This window comes from Passer domesticus, chromosome 8, assembly GCF_036417665.1.
Source record: "Passer domesticus isolate bPasDom1 chromosome 8, bPasDom1.hap1, whole genome shotgun sequence".
Classification (NCBI taxonomy): domain Eukaryota; kingdom Metazoa; phylum Chordata; class Aves; order Passeriformes; family Passeridae; genus Passer; species Passer domesticus.
Genome location: NC_087481.1, coordinates 44440934 through 44461847, shown reverse-complemented (window position 1 = coordinate 44461847; position 20914 = coordinate 44440934). Strand labels below are relative to the sequence as shown.

At 50.0% G+C, this 20914-nt stretch overlaps 1 protein-coding gene across 12 annotated transcripts in view; it reads right to left on the bottom strand.

The window, feature by feature from the left end:
* Positions 1–20914, bottom strand: part of DNMBP (dynamin binding protein) — a 34081-nt gene that overhangs the window by 11033 nt on the left and 2134 nt on the right. For 2 of the 12 annotated variants that reach the window (XM_064430982.1, XM_064430984.1), the window contains exons 2-4: positions 14505–14683; positions 12180–12302; positions 9691–11631 (exon numbers count right to left, since the gene is read on the bottom strand). In XM_064430982.1, coding sequence (XP_064287052.1) covers positions 9691–11631; positions 12180–12302; positions 14505–14649 — 2209 coding nt within the window. In that variant the 5' untranslated portion in view covers positions 14650–14683. Of the gene's footprint in view, positions 1–1685; positions 1831–5592; positions 6829–9690; positions 11632–12179; positions 12303–14504; positions 14684–15306; positions 16059–16084; positions 16250–17592; positions 18118–18422; positions 19064–19089; positions 20894–20914 lie in introns of those variants that run through there. The other 10 variants (XM_064430981.1, XM_064430977.1, XM_064430979.1 and 7 more) reach the window with 10 other exon arrangements.

Sequence of the window (20914 nt, the reverse complement as noted above, 5' to 3'; positions counted from 1 at the left end):
ACACAGCAGCATTTGGGAAGACAAATGGAAAAGATTACAATTGCTTTGGTCAAAGAACAGGATTTTATATTTAGCCCCAGGAAAAATGCCACCACATTAAGTTTTGTACAGGAGGCCTGGGGAGTTTACTGCACCACCAAACAACCCTGCAGTGCTCCCAGCCTTAGCCATAGCTAAACTGCAGGCACAGCATGTGTTTGGCTCCAGCTCCCCAAAACAGAGCTGGGGATGCCCAACGCTGCTGGCAAATGCAGCAGCTCCCCACGCTCCACCAAGCAAACCCCAGGCAAGGAAATCTAGGTCAGGCCCTTACAGAAAGTACCCTGTGGCAAGGATTCAACCCACACTTGTGAGACTGCCAGCTCCGTGACACCCTTCTTTGGCAAGTCTCAAGTCCCTACCTATGGAAGGGAAATTAAACCCTTCCCTGCACAGATTTTAAGCCCACAGTAGTTATCAGCTCAGCCTGGATGACCTGGCACAATGCTGGGCATCAGTTCTACCCACTTACACTGTATCAGTATTTTGCATGATTTTGAAAACTCATACAAATTAATTCTCCTCTGGCCTTCTTGCTCTTTCTGAATATTTCAAGACTCCTTCATAAGCAAGGCTACATTGCAGTTAAGTCTCCTAGAACTCTTGTTTATCCCTGGTCCAGCATGCTCCTTTAGCAATGAACTCAAAAGTTGTCCTACTTCTTTCCAAACCCTTACAGCTCAAAATATTCAAATACAGAATTTATTTGTAATATTTATCTCTTATCTGACCAATATGTATTACTTAGTGTTTGTTTCTGATACATTTAAAAACTTTCACTTTTTGTATTTCATACTATCTCTATTAATTGTCATGAATTTATTTTTTCTTGTTTGTCACACATTCTTGTATGTTTAATAGCAGAATAGCAGCTTTCCCTAAATGAGGCTTATTAAGCAGTTCACTAAACCCACCAATTTCACAGCTGTGAATTATGCCCACCTAGTAAGTATTTTTTAAACACATCTCAATTTTACTCCATAGATTTTCTATTTAGATGTTACCTTTCAATTTAATTCATCATGCCCTTCAACTCTGGAGATGCTAAGACACACACCACAGCTTGAATGGGCTTTGTTGGCCTGCAGGAATATGACTCGTATTTTTAATGAAGCCAACAAATTCCAATCCAGTGACAAATTCATGTTTACCCATGACACAGTTGCCAAACAGGCATTCAGAAATACATTTCCAAAAACAACGTTCTCTATCACGATTTTCAGAGAGTCGGATTCTGTTCTCCTGTTTCTCCTCGGTTTGATGGTCTGAGACAGGCTCCCAGGAGCACCTGATTTTGAGCTTTGCTGGGGCCATGAGAGACCCAACAGCAGCTCCTAAGCCAGCCCTGGCAGTGAGGTGTGAAGATGGAGCACACTCCCAGCTCTGCCCTTCCTGGGGAGGCTGTGGTTTGCGACTGCAATCACACGGCTCATCCCGCTCATCTCACAAATGCCACTGTCATCGACTTTCTTCCAATTAACGAAAACTTTGAATTGTTATTACCCAACCTCCTAGCGGGAGCACCCATGCAATTAGAGGTCTTCCCTGCCCCGCTCTGGGAGCAGAGCTGACCCACAAAGCCCAGCTCCAACGGGATGCATGTGCATCCCAAAGGCGTGCCTCGCCCCCCAGTGCTCAGCGCTCACCTGGCAGCATCCCGCGGGCACCAGCGCTCCCTGGAGAGGGACGTGCCGCCCATCAGCGCCCAGCACAATCCCAGGAATCTCCGTGGAGCTGCACCCAGCCGCGAGGCAAGCCCGGCCCCGGGCCCACAGCTCAGCACAGGCAAGCAGTGACTCAGGACAAAACAAACCAGCTGCAAATATTTGAAGTATGTGGAGGCCAGGAGGGGAGGAGCCACTGCCGACCATGAGAGGGGGGGCGATGAAACTAGGGCAGGGAATAATTAATCTGAGCAAAAGGCTAAACTGGCTGCCAGCAGCAGGATCTGGCTGGGCTGAAAACTCTTACTCCAGACATTGGTAATACACCAGGGAGCTGAACAGGGGCAGAACAGGGATGTCCCAAACATGCCTGATGCAGAGCTTGGCTGGGATGTCTCTATGCCAGGTAAGACCACAACCATGGCCCCAAACTGCCTCTGGTTGCCCAGACAGCCCCATGGCATTCAGTGTGAGCAGAGGATGATTCCAACCCTTGACACAGAAGAAAGTGAAGTAATGGTGTAAAAGAGCTAAGCTGCTAAAACTGAGGCAGGGCATCAACAAAAGTGTGAGCAAAACCACTGATGGACAAAAGAATGAAAGGTGAAAGTTATTTAAAAGGATGTTTTAAATATACAACAGTACTGATGAAAAGTCTGTCCTGCATCTGTGCTTCAATAAAGACAGCAAATATAAATAAATGAACATAAGCCAGATAACAGATAACAGACACACCACAGAAAAATGAGAAAAGAAAGACATCAAGAAAAATCCATGGATGGCAGAATTCAGTTTTCATCTTTTAAATGAGGAAATAAAATGCTACTTTATAATAACCTTTATTTCCATCCAGGACAAAGGAAATCCTACAATTACACAATCCCACAAGTAGAGTACCATTTTTTGCAAACCTGGCAAAATGGTAGAATTATACAATAAATTTTCTGCTTATTTCTTTCTAAAAAGCAAAAAGAGAAAAACAAACAAACAAACAAAAAAAACCTTGAAAATCCAGTGCCAGTGGAATAGAGACTATCCAGAAAAGAAGGCATTTCTAAACAGGTTCTGCAGAGACTGGATTTAGTTAATCCCACATAACAGAGTAAATGGAAAATCACCGCTGTCATGTAGAGAAGTGAGGATCAATTCAACAGGATCACAAATAAAGATGAGGCATATGAGTCACTGAGTGATCCAGGGTACCCTGAATAAAATGGAATTATTCAAACCAAGCAGGTTTAATGCAGACAAACATATTAATGTATTAATGGGAACAAGAAACACAGCCACAGGCAGGATTGTGTTCTGGGCAGCAATTATTTGGCTTGATCAGACAAAATTCAACAGGAGTTCCCTGAATGTTGCAGAGGACCACTGTGGTTTTGGACAAGGGCACAAGAGCATAGCAAGGTAAACTAGTGCTGACACCCACCCAGAATGCCTCACCCAGCTCTGAAGTCCACTGTTTTAAAAGAGTCTGAACTGAAAAATCAGAGAGCAATCAGGAACAATAAACACTTAAAGGTCTTCCTGTGAGTCTTTGACACGGGTATTTTAAGACTCCATTCACTATAAAGAATTGAAGACTGAAAAATTACTTAATTACAGTACCTGCCTGAGAAGAATATCCATCAACTAAAAAACTCTAATTTAGGAGAAAAAGGTTGAGGTTCAGAGCTGAAATGCAACACATTAGCATGCAAAACCTTTAAGAATGATGGTGACTAAGCGGCAAAACTATGACAGGTGGGTTCTCCTGTTGATGTGTCAGGCAGTCACACCTGAGTCTTATCCCAGAAGAGGTCTCCAACCCTGCAGCTGTCACCCAGTTACACTGTACAGAAATCTCTAAGAAGTGTGATAACCCTGCAAACAGAAAAGATCATCTCCACTGGCTTGCAAGTATTCAAGGCAGGCCAGATGGGGCCCTGGGCAACCTGATCTAGAGTGTGGCATTTGTGCCCATGGCAGGGGCATTGGAACTACATGTCCCCCTAGTTCTCTCCCAACCCAAACCATTCTATGATTCTGTGATCTCTACTGCGGCTCTAAAGTCCCACATTCTGTTACAGTGGATGGAGGAGGAACCTCTTAGAGAAGTAAACAGCATTAGAAAAGGTGCCTGGAGCACACACTGAGGGAGAACCAGAGCTGACTTCTCCCTGCCACTGCACAGGAGGTGTCTGCTGCCAAGCACAATGAGAGCTCTTTTGGGGAGGTGCAGGTGGAATCTTACACTGAGGCAGCCACAGCAAAGCAGTACATGCCAAGGAGAGCTGTTGCTGGTCCAGCACTGTGCCCCAGCAGGGCAAGAGGAGGAAAGTAACAGACAATTGCAGCCAGAAAAAGGCCACAGGATGGACAGACAGTGTTTGAAATATCTGGAGCTTTCATCTCTCCTGTTCTGCTGTGAGACACTGGTGCAGATGATGAGGGCATCCTGCCCTGCATCTCTCACAGCTACTCCCATGCCCCTGATCCTGCCACAGTGGAGAAGAATCCTGTAATCCTGAAGAGCAGAGGCTTTCACTTGGCATGACAGTCTGTCCCTTCAGCTCTAGCAAAAGCTGGAGAAGCCAGCACTGCTCCAGCCTCCAGAGGCTCTGTGGACCATTTCCCATCCCACTCTCTTCCTGGCCTCCTCCTGGCTCCCCTGCTGCCCTTTGGACATCTTGGCATCGCACAACCTCTCCCTTTCCTCACCCTGGGGACGCAGCTGAGCAAAGTCCCACCCCAACAGGGTGGCCTGAGAGTGCAGAAATGCAGCCATTGGAGCCTTCTTAATTGAATATCTCCAGAGGACAGATTTCTTGCTAAGGCAAAGGTAGGCACTGCCTCCAGCTTTGCTATCACTTTGGCTGTTGCAGTTTTCCTCTCCATTTCAATCCCACTTCATGGAGAATTCACACACACAGCTACATGAGACAGATGCTGGCAGAAAGGGCACAGGAACAAATAAGTTTTCAGACACATGGAGGCCTGTCCATCAAGAAGGGCTCCTTCTGTCCCTCTGCCCAGACCCCAGCACCTTGCTGCCACTTCCCCTCAACCCCCCACCGATATTCTTGCACCAACAAGCCAAGGTGCACAAATCTGTTTGCAGCTGACTCTGACACAGCCACAGCATCAAGGGAATGATTTCACCCATGACACGACAGCCTAAGCCTTCCACTTTGGTAATTCTGCAGCTCCAGGGTACTATTTGATGGGACTGGAGATCTGGGGATGGCTTGGGAATCCAGGACACAGAGCATACAACTGTTGTAGCACAGGCAAGGGACCACTGCAGTACTGAGGGGTGACAGTGCAAGACATTCCCACTGGTGACAGCCCCCCAACATACAGGTGCCTCAGATCCTGTCCAGGTGAATTATGCAGCTCTGAGTACTTGCTCTCTGCATATGTGAGTGCTTCAACAGCTTCCTCTATTTCCTGCTTTGTGCTGCCTCTGAACAGCTGCCATACTCATGCTCAGGAATTGGTTCCTACAGAATCTATTAATGCTGGGTTATAAAGAGGCAGAGTGGGAATAACCTCAGCATCTCACCCTCTCCCTCATGAGAAACCTCCTCAGAGCCCTGAGAGAGCACACAAACCAGGGCCACAAGTTTTAGGGTGTACCAAAAACATGCAGCAGAAACAGAAAGGACAGTCTTGAGTCTGTGCCACCTGTGCTTCCCTCCCACGTGGGCCTCCGCAAAATCGCTGTGCAGAGGCTGCACAGAGGGGTGATGACCATGATGCCATTTCACTAAGTCCCAGGAGCCTCTAACTCTGTGAGAGGTTGGCTGTGCTGGCCACCCACGTGTACCAGACTCCCAGCACTGCCCTGGTGCCAGGGCAGGGTAAAGGCACGCCCAAGGGAATTGCCCACCATTTCCCTGTGTACCTGGGCTTTTCTTCCTGGTCTGCACAAACTCTGAGTGCCGCAGGGCACTGGGAGCCGTCCGTCTGTAGAAGCTGTTTCTCTGCAGCACAGAGCCCACCCTGTGTGCCTCCTCGGCCTCCTGCTCCCAGAGCTGGCTCCAGTCCGGCCGGCCCGTGCGTACCCTCGAGTGCTCTGCTCCACTGCTGCTCTTGGCTGGCCTCCCAGGCCCCGAGGCTTCTCCTTCCAGCTCCCCACAGCCGTCGCAGTCAAGGACGCATGTCTCACGCTGTGTGTAGCAGGTACCTGACCCCAGGTTCACACCACCATCTCCCGAGGACCTGACTGCAAATGCAGGAACTTCACAACTGCTGTCTGGACTGTTGTGGTCCATGACATGGCCTTTGGGCCTCCTGTGCTGTTCACTGTCTTCTTCCTCTACTTGGTCCCTGATATCTACACGTGGCCTTTCCTGCTCTCTATATGCTTTAGGGCCTCCATCACCCCTATACCACTTTTCCCCTTCCCTATATATTTGATTATCTCCATACTCTCCATACTCCTCTCTATACTGCCTTCTCCTCTCTCTATACTCCCCAGAGTCCCTCTCTTGCCTGTGCCACAGCTCCTTTTTCCTATAATGTCTTCCATGCTCACTGTGGTCCCTAGGATCTCTGTAGTACTGATCCCACCTTCCACCCTCCCTACAGTCTCCAAGGCCTCTATCCTCTCCATACTGCCTTCCTCTCTCCCTATATTGCCTAGGTACTCTGTCCTCTCTGTTCCGCCCTCCTCTTATCTCAGAACTGCAGTTTCTGTATTGCACACCCTCCCTCTCATACACCCTGTAGTTTCTGTCCTCTGTATCCTGTCTTTTGCCTTCCCAAACATTGTCTGCTCTCCTGCAGTCCATGTACTGCATCTCTCCCTTCCAAAAACCTCTGCAGTCTCCATTCCTGCTCTGTTGGTCCACGGAGATGTCCTCCTGTCTCCTGGAACTGTCCCAGCCACTGTCTGCTCCTCGGCTGCCCGGGTACGGCCTCCTTGTTGCCCTGGGTCTGTCGCTGCAGCCAGCCACGTCCCGTCTCCGTACAGCACAACAATCCTCATATTCCCAGCTGAGGGGCCGCGGTTCCTGTCTGGGATCCTCCATGCAGTGTCTCCTCTAAGGACAGGTGCACATAGTCCTGTGGGGTGTGGCGCAGGGGCCGGCTCCCCTCACCCTCTGCTCCCTGGGCCCAGCCCCACGCTGACGGCGCTTCTCCACTCTGCTCCAGCACTCCCGTCCCAAGTGAAACGCAGGTGCTGCTTCCTGAAACCAGCCAGCAAAGGCAGGGGCCCAATCGCTGGCAGCCTGGCCTCCTCCACCTGCTGCCCAAAGTAATCAGTAACCAGCCCCGAGCGAGGAGGGGAGCCAGGCTGGGCAGGCCAGCACCGCCCAAACCGGCTCCACCGCTTTGCCAAAACCTCTCCGCAGGCAGCTCTGAGGCTGGGAGGAGGAGGGCACTGGAGCATGCAGAGGCCCTGCCCCGAGACCAATGTCCTCAGGGAAGGGAAACAGAGCATGTGTGGGACCGCAGGAAGCCACAGAGCAGAGGTGGGATACCAAATCTTCTACTAGATCTTCTTTCCACCCCTGGTGACATGGAGGAAACAATATAGTCTAGAAGAGGCTGGGCTCTGCTGCTGGGGCAAACTGAGGCCTTCAGGCTGCCCCTGGCTTAACCCTGATGCTGAGCCCTTTCTCTTCCCAGCCCTCATCACAGTCACATGAAGATCAGGAAAGAAGCTGCTCCCTGCAAGACAGACCAGTGCCTCCACAGTGCCATGCAGTCACAGCTGCATGGCTCCCTGCTCCAGGGGAACAGCTGGTCCACCTGCTGACAGGAGCAGGCTTGAAGGGATTACTTGTGTTATGGAGTCTGGTGCCAACACACCAAATTAGTGTTCAGAAGGCTATAGAAACACACACTCCAGTAATGCTTCTCACTGCAAGGCACAACATATTCCCAATTTTCCCTGCCCAACACAGAGCTCCTATAAGAAACCAAGAGACAACCACAGCATGCCCTTAACAGAGAGCACGAGAGTCTGTAGATGTCATCCATGTCTCAGGTTCTTGCAACACTTGTTAGGAACGCAGAGCCCATGCCCTCAGCTGGTAGAAGACAAAAATAAAACCAATGGACTCTCCTACTCCAACTGCAGGAGGGCAAGCGCTAATCCTGCCCCAGCCTGGTGATCAGTGAAACCCCAGTGTGCTCACAAGACCAAAAAAGCAACCTGATGATTTTAAACATTTACTGTAGAAAGCCATGTATTTTCTACTCTTCCTTTGGCTTCCCAAAAGATACAGCAAAGGGCTGGGTTCCCCACTGTGAAGTATTTCCCCTGTAAGACTATGCCTGCCCTGCCTTGGTTGCTGGTCAAAGCTCAGTGAGAGCTTTTTTGGAGAATGTCTCCATGTTCCTAACAGTGGTAAGGCAGAGGTCATGCCTCAGACATGCCACAAACATGTTTTGCTGAGTTGATGCAACACCAAATTACTGTTCTGCCTGCTGCACTAGAGCTGGGCTAGCAAGACATGCTCTCTAGCCAGAGTCAGATGTGTCAGAAGGGGCATGGCAGAGCTTGGGTAGGACACATCTTTATCGCAGGACTAGAGAGGTCTCTTGAACAGGAGAAAAATCCCCTAGGACTACTGAAAGGATACTAGCTTGAGGATGCCTTGGGATAGTACATTAGTTCTTGCCTAGAACTTCTAGTTTCAGAACCAACAGGTTCCACAGGATCATTCCTCTGCCAGGAAGCACTGGGACAGTAGGAGACACTTCCCAGCAAGATACATCCCATCAGAAAATTTCCCTTGAGATTCAGCTTAGACTTTCCTCTTCCTACCTTCAAGTTATTTCATCTAGCTTCAAATCCTCTAGGCCTCCTTCCAAGCATCCCTTTTGCACACCACTGACATGAAGGCTGTTTGTCACCCTGTTTTCCTGGTGCAGCCATACCAGCCTTCATTCCCACGTGCTCTGCCTCTGACATGATCGTGCAGCTAAGTGTCTGGGCTCCCCAGTGCTGATTAAGCAGTGGGAGGATGGAGGCAATAAAGTCAGAGTGAGTAACTCCCAGGCAGGAGCTGGCATTTCACTCCATCTCCCGCATGCAGTGCCCACATTTCCTGCACGTCGTGGGTTTCAGTAACAGAACTGCAGTGTCAGAGCTCCTGGGAGAAGCTGGGAAGGAACTGTGGGAGAAGATGTATGTGATTCCATCTTTCCATTTGTCTGCTGTAATATCAAATGTAACATAATTAAAGCACTGATCTTTACATGGCATCTTCAGGTTTCAGAGACCAAATGTGCTGATATAATCATGGGAAATTCCTCTTTCCTGAGTAATTTTTTTCTGGGGTGAAAGAACAAAAGTCACATTTTCAGCTACAGATATGCCACAATTATAAGCTCTTTGCTGTTGTTACCAACAGAACAGTCCTATTTTCTTGTCCTTGACTTCATGGATGACAGGAGCAGGGGCAGGTTTAACTTTTTGCCCAGTAATCCATCCCACTCCCAGGTGAGGTTCAGTCCCCTTCTGTGCACTCCTTCTCATATGAATAACAAATCCCCACAAGTCTGTATCAGCACCAGAGCAGAAACCACAGGAAACCCAGTGCCCTGACAGGTTGACAGCAGTCACAGCACAGACATCAACTCAAATCTCAATGGCAGGACCACCAGCAAAGCACCCTGAAGTTGCTGCTCACTCCCCTGCACATAAGAGAGGATGAAGCAGGGAGATTGGAACTGCAGCAGCAGTACTTTCCATCACAGACATATGGGAGTAGATGAGATGAAAGCTCTGGATGTATGGTGGGGCTGGAAGAGATGGGAGAGTTGGAAGGAAACGGGGGTGAGGAAGACCAGGGCAAAGGGATATCCAGAGAAAGACACTGTCATTCTCCAAAGCAAGATCATGATAATATATACTGCAACAGTACTTACAAAATTATCAAAATCAAGAATTAAAGGGTATAAAACACTGCCTTCAACAATGTCTGTAAAACAGCAGAGGAACCTGTGCTCCTGAAGCATTCCCCATCCCATGCTGTTGTAGACTTACCTCTCAACTCCTGCAGCTCCATGCTGAGGCTCTCAATGTTGGAGTCACAGAAATCAAGGTTTTCCATGGTCTCTGCTCTCACCAGCTCATCCTGCTGCTCCTCCAGCATCAGGCTTAGCTCGGCACGGGTCTTGCTGTACGCCTCCAGATCTCTCTCCACCTCTCCAATTCTAGTCATCAGGATGGAGCTGGAGGAGGCCGATCCTGCCTGTGTCAAGTCCTCACATCCCTCCTCCACTCGCTGCTCTGGGGTGCTGGGCTGAAGCTGTGCAGGGGCCACGTTTCTCCGCTGGCTGCTGGATGGAGGCCGGGGCGCAGGCCGGGAGGGTTTGACCGAGAAGGACAGAGACCTGCCTTTGGGCACCCGGCCACCCTGCCCGTGCACAGCGGCTGTCGCCAGGCTGCTGGGCCGAGGAGGGGGTGGCCTCAGGGCCCTTCTCCTCTCTGCCTGCCTGGAGTGGGACCCAGATTCAGGAGACCCACGGACAATGTCCTTCTCAGAGCTGTAGTCCAGGATGGAGAAGTGGCGGGAGACCTTGTCCTGCTCCGCACCAGTACTTGACAGACTCTTCTCAAACTGGGCCAGCTGCTCCGTCAGTTTGGAGTCCAGGTCCGTGCAGCTGTCCCCCTGCACTGCAGGAGGGCAGCACTCCCCCCAGCTCCCAGCCCGAGTGTCCAGGCTCACCTGGGCAGTTCCTAAGCTGGAACAGGGCTTGGACTTCTCCAGTTTACTGTCCATCCAATTGTCTAGGTCCTGGGTCCTGCTCTGGCTCTCCTGGGGCTGGGATGCTGCCCAGCTATTAGCAGATGAAATCACTTGGCTCCTGCAAGGATTTTGGGGGAAGTGGGGAGCCTGCAAGGGCACAGTGGGGCTGTCTCCATCATGCTTAGGGAAGGAGTGAGTTTCTGAGTTTCCTAGGGTCGCTGAAATAGTCCCCCCAGGCTCCAGCTCACCTGCTTGGCCAGGCCTGTTGCCCTGTGGGGGAGGCAGCTGAGCAGAGGGGAGAATGCCATTGACTGAGTTTGTGTGGTTAGAGGGGACTGAGCCCACCGTGCCTTCAGGATGTGGCTCTTGGTGTCCTGTGCTGGGAAGGGCCTGGGGCTGTCTCAAGTCAGTGCCAAGAGGATCCTCTGACCTCCCTGCCTTGTGAGACAAAATGGTGGAAGGCTCAGGATATGGAGTCAAGCCATCCTCCTTTTCCCTGCTGTCTTTCTGGGGCAAAGGGTAAGTTTCAGAGCAAGTGATTTCTGGATCTTGATGGATGTTCAATCCACAACTGCCTCCACCTTGCAGATCCCCAGCACTCACCTTTTCCATGCAAGCCTCAGAGGCTTCCAGCCTCACAAATCTGTGTGGAAAGATGCCACGTTTTCCTCCCAGCTCCCCCTCCAGCCAGCCATCCTCCAGAATGCCTACAATCCGAATCCTGTCACCCACATCAAAATCCAGTTCCTTGGACTCCAGGGCTTGGAACTGATAGAGGGCAACACCATAAGTACTCCCTGGCTCCTTGTCATCTTTGCGGGGCACCTGTACTGTTCCATTGGTGTCACAAGTCCCTGTGGGCTCTGGATCCACCGAGGTTCCTGGTGCTCGCAGAGGAGTAAGCAGTTCCACAAAACCCTCTGGGAAGATGCCCCTGCAGCCTCTGAGCTCACCCTCAAACCAGCCAGGCTCTGGGACACCAATAATGTTGATCACATCCCCTTCCCTGAAGTCCAGTTCCTCCTCCAGCTGAGCAGACAGGTCCATCAGGGCCTGGGCTTGGCCCAAGGAGTAGGCAGGCACCTCCAGGAGAGGGCTCTGGGACAGCTGACGTCTCCGAACTGAAAGGCACAGCTCCCTCACACATGAGGAGGGGAAAAAGCCCTTGGAACCCCAGCTGCTTCGGCCCTGCAGCCAGCTGGAGGCCAGGGACCCCCCCAGGATCACCAAGTCTCCTGCAGAGAATGAGACACAACAGTTCAAAACTGCTCTCATTATTGCTTCCCACCTCTTATTCCTGCCTCCCCGTGCTCCCTCCTGGCTGTCGGTGAGGACTGGCACTCTGTTATAGCACAGTGCATGCTGGGGATGCACACAAGCACAGATGGGATTAAGGCATGAAGTATCAGCAGCCTCTTGTACATCTAAGATACACAGTTTGGCTGCAAAGCTGTGCAGGTGCATCAAAGCTTTCATTCTCCTCCAGATGCAAGTCTAAGATTTGGAGATTAGAGGTCAGTTAAAAGGCAATTGTAAATTTACTATGATCAGGTGATGCCAATTTTTGGAGTTTAATGAGTAATGACAGATCATGAGAAACCTGTATCAAAGTGGCAGAAGCCTAGAGGACCATGGTGAATTTGACATGACCCACGTCATGAGGAATTAAGAGATTCACCTCTTTCTTCTGTCACTCTAGGCAGATGCTGTGACTAGGTTCATCCATCCGGAAGGACAGGTGAGGCTTTTGAGGTGCAAAGCAAAGGAAGGGAATGGAGATTACCTCTCTGCAATGACAAGCTCCCTGGCTCTTGAGATGTGAAGTCATTGGTACAAACAAACAGTTTTTCTCCCTGCTTCAAAGGGGGAATATCCACAGGTTCAACAAAGCTGCTAGGAAACTGCCCTAAAAGGAGAATAAGTTGTCAGCAATGAGTCTTTCCTGTGACCTATCACCATCTCCACCCTCCTTCCAGATTTTGGGATCTATTAATCTCTTGCTAAATGAAAATACCCAGTTACCCTGGATAGGCTGGTGGAAGAACAATGACTTTGGGAGCCAGGAATTCCTGGGGTTTTAAGTACTTAAGAGCTAAGAGAGAACAAAAAGCTTTGAGCCCTTGGCTCACTCCAGGCAACCACAGGCTGCGTGCATTACTGGGACTGTGCCATCAGCATGGAGCTTCCAGGAACAGACACGCTGGGTTTCTCTGCCCTTAGTGCTTCTTTCCCAACCCACACCCAAGGTGAGGACTAAGGGATCCAGTAGTGCTGGATCATGGGAGCAGTGTTTTCTGGCTGGGCATATCCACCTGGTGCTCCTTCCTCCATAGGGCTTGGCCCCTGTGCAGTCTCAGCACAGAATTCAGGCTGCTACCCTCGGGATGGCCACACCTGTGAGTCACAGGCTCTGTCACAGCTTCAGCACTGCTGGGACTCCAGGGACCTTCCCCACTGTCATTCTGTGTATCTGTTTCACCACGGCACATTTGTTTGCTGCCAGATGATACCCATCAGATACTAATTTCAGTCCTGAGAGCACATGACATGGCAGAGCCCACTGCAAAGGCCACTAAAAATGTCTTTCTCATATAATTTGAGGCAAGGGGATATGATGAAGTATGGGCTAGTACCACACCCATCACTGCCTCTGGGTTACCTAATATTTTCTAATAAAACCTGGGAACACACACTCAGAGCTTTACACTGTGTTTAGGCAACTTGACACTTGCTATTCTCTGCTGCTTCCTTTACAGTTTTAACCAACTCTCTTTTTCCTTATCTTAGTTTCCTCCTTTGTACATGGAAACAACATAATGCTGTAAGAAAGGAATTACTGTACATGGAGTTACAATAATTATTCCACAGAGTAATGAGTACTAGGCTGCAACACCTCCACAGCTTCTATTCTAAAGTGCTTTTCCAATTCCCCATAACTTTAACTTAGAAAGCTGGGCAGAAAACTACAACAGCTGTTCCAAGGGAAAGCAGGAATGCAATTGGGTTTTGAGTTAAAGGTCATTAAAAACATTCAGTTTGACTTCAGCATGTTTCTTTATCTTTGAGCTATGACACACATCTGTTTGTTATTCCTTAATAGCTTAATCTTCTATATAACAACCTTACCAGTTATCCTGGGAGACAAAACTCTGTTGTTAACTGCACACATAATCCTTGCCCAGTGACTTCAGCAGCAGCAAAAGGATCAGGGACATGTTCATTCAATGCCACTTATCAGTCACATGGAGCACAGGAGGGAAGTGCTCCTGTCCACCTTGGTTTCAGACAGTACACAGCTTGTGGCTGTTAGGAGAGCCCAGACTGCTGCTACAATAGCAGCCCCATCTCTACAGCCAGGGATGGAATCAGTCCCACCCTCATGCTGAAGACAGAGGCAGGCCTATGCTTTGAAGAGGCCTGGCTTTCATCTCCCCAAGAGCTCACACATCTTCTTAACATCAGGATTAAGATGAGAAAGAGCTGCCTAAACAGAGACTATGAGACTCTTAGTGTTTCACTAAGAGCTTTCTGCTGCTTCTGAAGTTTCTCACACCCCGCTAAAAGTTTAAGAGACTTGCACTTTCAGGCACCTAGATATTGATGGCAATTTGTGCAGGAAGATGCTTTGAAACAGAAAGGAGAAAGTGGGGCTGAGTCAGAGGGCCTGGGGGGGACACACGGTCACTGTTGTTCTATCTCCACTGAAAAGGTCACTTGGACTGGTTTCCAGAGTGGATGCATTTCCACTCTCAGTGCATCTGTTTCCTTTCTCCCCTTCCACTGCCACAGCAGGTCAGCACATAAACTAGCCAGGAAATGGGCAGTCTCTCCACAGAGACTGGAACAACCAGTATTGTGAAGCTCCTATCTCCTCGAGAACTGACTCTCCACTAACCTCTCTCAAAAAACAACACACAAGTTTGTCTGAATAGTTGACACAAAGCTGGCAGGAGACCAGTGGCAACTTGGACTCTCAGTCCCAATCAAAGCGCATGAAAGATTTAGTAAATCAAATCAGGCCCTTCCCCACCAAGGGAAGACGTGCTCATGGAGTGCACATTTAGCTGGCACTTGTACAGACCCAGGTGCAGGCATTTCCAGCTCTTACCTGTCACACCTTCCTTCTTGCCAAGGAGCCAAAACTCATCCACCACAGCCAACACCTCGATGACATCTCCCACGAAGAGGGGCAGCTCTTCAGAGACGCTGGGACAGAAATCAAAGACTGCCCGCACCACGGAGCCAGCCTCCATTGTGCAGGGTCTGAAGGCAGGTCAGTGCCTAAGGCTGAGAGAGTGAGAAATTTGTCAGCATCCAGAAACACCTGAAATTATCACAGATAAGCCCAGGAAGTAAAGCCCTTCCTGAGCACAGAGGCAAATGTGGGGAGATCCTGTCCTGAGCTCCCTGCCAACCCTTTGCCACATGTTGCAGGAGCCAAGGGACTGCAGCAATGCAGCCCCCATGGTCTAACCTGCCTTGTCCCAGCCCTCTGGCTATCTCTGTAGGATCATGTGTTTGTGTTACAACAGGGGGGACAAGCAGCAAGAAATTTGGAAGTGAATTCCCGTCAGGAAGGAAGCAAGAGGAGGAGAGGAAGCTCAGCATTTCCCTGACATGTGGGGCACAGCTCAGCCTGACAGGGCCTGGTGGGCAGCCGGCACCACCCACCTGCATGTCCCACCACACATTCTCTGGCAGGATGGGGACAGGAATCCCCCTCCCCATGCTACCACTCAGGGCCACAGGAACTGCATGCTGAACCAGCAACACAATTCTGGCCCAGCAAGAGAAGAGGCACAAGGTCCGCTCAGGCAAGCTCATACCACTATCCTCATTCTCAGACCTGACTGGAAATATTCTTTCTGCCTTAGACCTGACTGCAAATATTCTTTCTGCCTTCTAGGTACCTGGCTCAGACATTCCCTGGGTAGCCCCACCATGGTTCTTGGCAGAAGTCAAACTGAGATGAGGGTGCAGACCCTGTACAAAGGTCTGGGAGCCAAAGCTAAAATTCCTTCTGGCAGGAGACTTGAAAGCAGGCGCAGATCTCCTCGTCAAGGGCTATGTCCTGGGTTCCCCCTTACACTGGAAGTGGCTGTTGAGGACACTCATCTGTATAATTTCTGCTTTTCAGCCTCACTGTCAAGGAAATACAGTGCACCAAGGCAGCAGCAGTCCTGCAGCTTAAGCTGCTCCTTTGCCTCCTCCCAAATTCCTCAGGATGGGAACAGAAAGGTTCATTCATCCAAAGCAACCAGAAGCTTTAAGATTATTCCTCACCTTCCCCTCAGACCAGTGAGTTTGCTTTCACCTCCTGACCCCCTGCACTTACAGGCACAGGACAGCAATGCCAGCACCTCTCTGCGGTGCTTTCAGAGCCCTGCCCTCTGCGACGTGGGGACATCGGCTTGGCACAGGCTGCTTTCCTCCCACATCACAAGCAGCCCCGTTCTTGGGGGTTTGGACACACCTTCCCTGCCGTGGGACCGTTCTCCCCCTCCCCAGAGCGGCTCCAAGCGCACAGCGAGCAGTCCCGCTCCAAGCGCCGCTGACACCCGTCCCATGTCAGCAGGATTGTCACCCCCTGCCCAGCTACGGGCAGAGAGAGCAGTGACAACTCAACAAAACACGAACACACGGCACCCCCAAGGGCAGCCTTTCCCCGTACAGCCACACACAGCCCACCTGAGCCCCGGAGTGTCAGGAAGAGGGGAAGCTAACACAGGCAGGAGAAATACGTCCCTGCTAACGAGGGGCAGCCAACTTCCAGTGAGAGTGCAGCGGGGGATCCAGGCAGGGAAAGGCTTTCTGCTGACGGGACCGTTCTGTTTATCCAGTCCGACTCACCTCCTGGGAACAAAGCGGGTTTGTACTCAGCAGGAACAGCTTCCTCATCACGTCCCTCCCCGCCCCCAGCCATTCCTCGGCTGCAGCCAGCACGCTGTGCCCCTGGCCACCCTCACCTCTGCCATCCTGTCTGTCTGTCACTCCTATTGCTCTCCACTGCCTTCCCCATCGCACGTGGGCTCCCTGGGACACAGGCTGTCCCTTTGTCACCAGCTTTGTGCTGGCTGTACAAACAAAGAGCCCAATATCCAGCAGCAGACAGCACTCTGCCACCAAAAAGAGATGAATGGACTGGAGTGAATCAGGAGCACAAAGAGCTGCAGTTCAGGATAGCAGAAACTCACTGAGGCGGAAGGAGTAACAGTATTAAAAACATGACCATGTGGAGCAAGGAAAAAGATGGAAGAGCTATCAATTAGCTTAAAAATACTAAAGACAAGTGAGGATCCTTGCTGTTTGAGGTGGGGTGTCTGGGGCATGCTGCTGCATGTTCTCATGGGAACAGGAGCAGCAGCAGCAGGCGCAGCAGCCCCTTGCAGGCACCAGGCTGCCAGCTGAGCTCAGGCTCCTAGGAATCCTTACTCTGAATATTCAAACTTCACAGCAGCACTGGACAAAGAGGGAAAAACATATTGTAGGCATAACTGCTGCCTTGGGGTAGAGTTTCTCCAGGAGCACATGATGGTACAGTGAGATTTCTTGTGTCTTCTGTCAAAGGTGTAATGTAAGAATGGGCAGAGGTATGCAAAGATTACAGTAAGTGTGCTGCAGACCCATACCTGGCTTTACTACAGTCACTGGCACTGACAATACAGCCCTGCCACTGATCCCACCCATGAGAACAGGAGTGTCACTTCCTTTAACATACCTGCAGCTCTGGGGACTTATCATTAAAATGTGCAAGATTTTCCACTGAGACAAAGATAGAGAGGGACAGGCAGGTCTGCAATAGTTCCAGCATGTATATATTAATTACAGTTATAATAAACCACTAACCTACTCATGTCCAAAGCATTCCCTGACAGGCAACTTGTAAGAAAGTGTGAAGCAACTTCTGAAACTGCCAAAAAAAGAATCCCAACAGGCTCATGTTCCCTCGGCAGTACCAAGAAGAGCAAGATCACTCCCTGACTCCACTGGACTACAGACAGCATGCCCCTGTATTTGCAAGTAGTGAATCAGTCTTGTGGAGTTTGCTTGCTCCATGACATAAACTGAACACAAAATATTACATTTTCCAGGGCCTTGGCCTTGTCTTACTCCCTGTAGTGCTGTCTGCCAACATTTTCTACAAACCCCCACCTAGAAAAGGAAGCCTCCCAGCATATTCCAGACTGGAAACTTACTGAGTCCAACTCTTCAGGCTTAATAGTGGACCCGAGCTTCTTCCAGATCCACCCTAGAAAACAAGCATTCAGCAACAGCTCACGCAGAGGCTCCAGAAGGAAAAGCAGACTGCAGGGAGAGCAGGGCTCCGCCTGTGATCCCCTGTGAGTCACAGCTCCTGACAGCTGGCCAAGCACCTCTCACCTCCAGGATGGGTGATCCCTGCCTGCCAGAGGGAAGGAGGGAGAGCTCTGCCACAACTGAGCACACTCTGGGATTCCAGGCTGGGGGAGCTCAGGACTGCAGATGGCAGGGCTCCTGCCCCCGCCCAGCACAGACCCGCATCCAAAGAGAGCCTCACTGTGCAAGCATGAAGCTGCGGCGCAGCAGGAACTCGCCCTGCTGAGAACACACAGGCTCTGTCTCACTGCCTGATCCTGCACAAACCAGGTAACGTGTTCCTGGCGCCTGACCACGGCCTGCCTGGTGCCAAGCTCTGGGCCTGACACAACAGCATTGTGCAGCAGGCAGAGAGTGGATTCCCCGGGCATTAATCACTCCCCCCAGTCTGCATGCATGCATGCTCAGCACACGCTAACATTACCTTCATGGAAGACTGCTTATCCCATTTTGCTGTTAGCTCTGGAGTGTGTCTGGTCCAGCGTGGGCTGATGGAAGAGGGACCAGAATGAAATGATACCTATTAACTCTGTTACAATATTGTTTTGAGCTCTTCAGCACGACTGGGTCAGCCAAGAAACACCATTTGCACATAGACTCTGACAACTTCTACCCCTCCTCTTCTTGCAGCTGAAATTGCAGGGTAAGAAATCCCAAATAATGGACTCACCAGCATCAAATATAATTGTCAGGCACTTGCTAGAAGTACCATCATCTAGATGGAAGCAGGACTACGAAAGATGCTGAAGCAAGGATTTTAAACACTTAAGAGATAAGGGAGCAATGTGAAGAGGCCATTTAGGCTGATTACAAGAAGTATTAACAGCTGAAGTAAAAAGGCAGACCCAAAGGGTTTGAGGACAGCTAATCCACTCCTATGCCAAAGCACTGCTCAGACCATGAGATAAAAAACAGTAAAGCATGGATGCCACAAATTAAGCAGCAAGGAAACCAAACTTAACAGGTGCTATTGCCACTTGTTTCTCCACAAAATAATACATTCCAGCTTCTCACGCAAGAAGCAGCACTGTTAGAACTGACTATGGAGAGTATGACTGCACTGTAACTGAAAAACTAACATCTCACCAAACAGACCAAAATATGCCATGTGGGCTCCCACAGGCATGCAGGATTTGCACAGGAGGGACAAGTGGATTCTTGTCCAGTGGATGTCTCAGTCTCTGTAAGAACTTTAGAACATCCATGAGCAGTAGACCAGGAATGGTCATATTCCCAGAAATGTACAAAGACAAGCTTGTCACAAAATGATTAGAGAAATTAGTATCAAAAACATTAAACAAATGCTGTCAGTGATCTTTTTAAAAATTGAAACACACCTTCCATTTCACCTAGGTCTCTTCATACTTCCTTCATTATAGCTCAGTGTCTGTTCACTAAAAACACAATCCACCCCCAGTGACAGAGATACCCCTCAGTTCAGTGCATTCTTCAGCTGCTGGAGGACTGGCTTTGACAAGAGATCTGCTGCAGCTCTTGCTGTGCTCTAGGCTGCAGGATTAGTACCCAGCACACAGTGGGAGGAACCAGCAGTTACGCTTGGCTTCTCACACCATTGTGTCAAGAACAGAAGCTTACTAACTACATACTAAGACATTTCTACCTTTTTTCCTCTGTTCCTCCCTCTATTCCCCAAATCTGGACAGCCCTCCTTTCCTCCTCCATACCCCAATGCATCTGCACAGCCTGCATTGTCCTCATTCACACTTCTAGGACAGGACATTACCTGCACACCCTGACGGCTCCCACCGGCCTTCAGAGCTGTGGCCACCCACACCCCCTCTCCCTGCTCAGAGCAGAACATTTTGCTCTGTAAAGCTCCCCGAGGTCCCTGCTTGCCTGCACATTCCTGGGTGGAATAAACAATACCCCGTTGAGCCAGGCTGCCTGGGCCCCAGCTGGAGATGGTGCCAATGCAGGGACTGTGGCTGCAGCAAATGCAGAGCTGATCCTGTGAATCCTAACAGAATGGACAACACAGCAAGCAGGGCAAACCCCCAAATAATGGTGCTGAGGAGACGAGCCTTCTCCCACCATGGAATGCTGATCACTGCAGCTTCTTGATAGGACACGCTGCTTGTCTCAGCAGATCCCAGAGTCCCCCAGGTGAGCTTCACACAGTGAATTCTTCACACAAGAGAATTCTTCTGCACTCCACCTTCTAACGCCACATAGCTCCCAGGAGGAAGAGGAACCTTCTCACACTAAAAAGAAATAGCTGCTTTTGCTTTGTCTGTGATCTGATATACCAAAAATCATTGATATGAATACATTTTTGGTTGGATCACTGACCCCTGAAGAACCGGGCGTATCAAGTAAAGGGCTGTTTTAGCAAGCTCTGGCCTCCCGGCACACCTGTGTGGCACAGGAGCTCTGCAGTGCACCAAACAAGCCATTCAAACTGCTGCTTCTCTCCAGCTGGGCTCTGGCTGTCAGTGTTCTCACCTGCTCTGTTGCAGGATGTGTCTGAGGGCAAGCTGGTGGTTGTTTGTGTGGGTAAAGAGTGGCGTGGCAAGGAAGCAAGAGGAGCTCGTGCTGAGCCAGACGGCAAGCAAACAAAAGTCATCTGGAAACTAGAGCACAGCATCAATTTTTAATGCAAAGCAGAACACAACACGTGAGCAAGATGACTGCGATGGATATTTAATCTCTGGCCGTAGGGTACAAAGCATGCAAAGGCCAGAACACCAGGTTGGGAGACAAGAGTTTCCCAAATTCTGCATGCTGTGGCAGCACACACAGACTGTGTTACAAAGTCCTGTCTTCTCCCACCCCAAGGCCCATGGTTGTGTCTCTCCCCAGTTTTGCAGACGGGCTAAAATTATACAACTTAGAATAAGGAACAGACAAAACCCCAAGAGCAGGATCACCATTGATGTGCAGTACCTGTGGCTGGGTTACAGGTGGTAAGTAGCATACAATTACAAAATTAGTCATTACACCTTGAGTACATATCCAGAACAAGTTGAACTGGGACTGCAAGGACATTCCTCAACACTGTAACACTTGATTTTGCACCCTGAACAATATTCTTCAAGATAACTTTTGGATAGAAGCCCATTATGATGCTTTGGCTGCTGGGTGGGGAGTCCAGAAATCTGAAAATTACTTGAGTTTGACTTGGAAACTCTGTTCTTTGCTCAC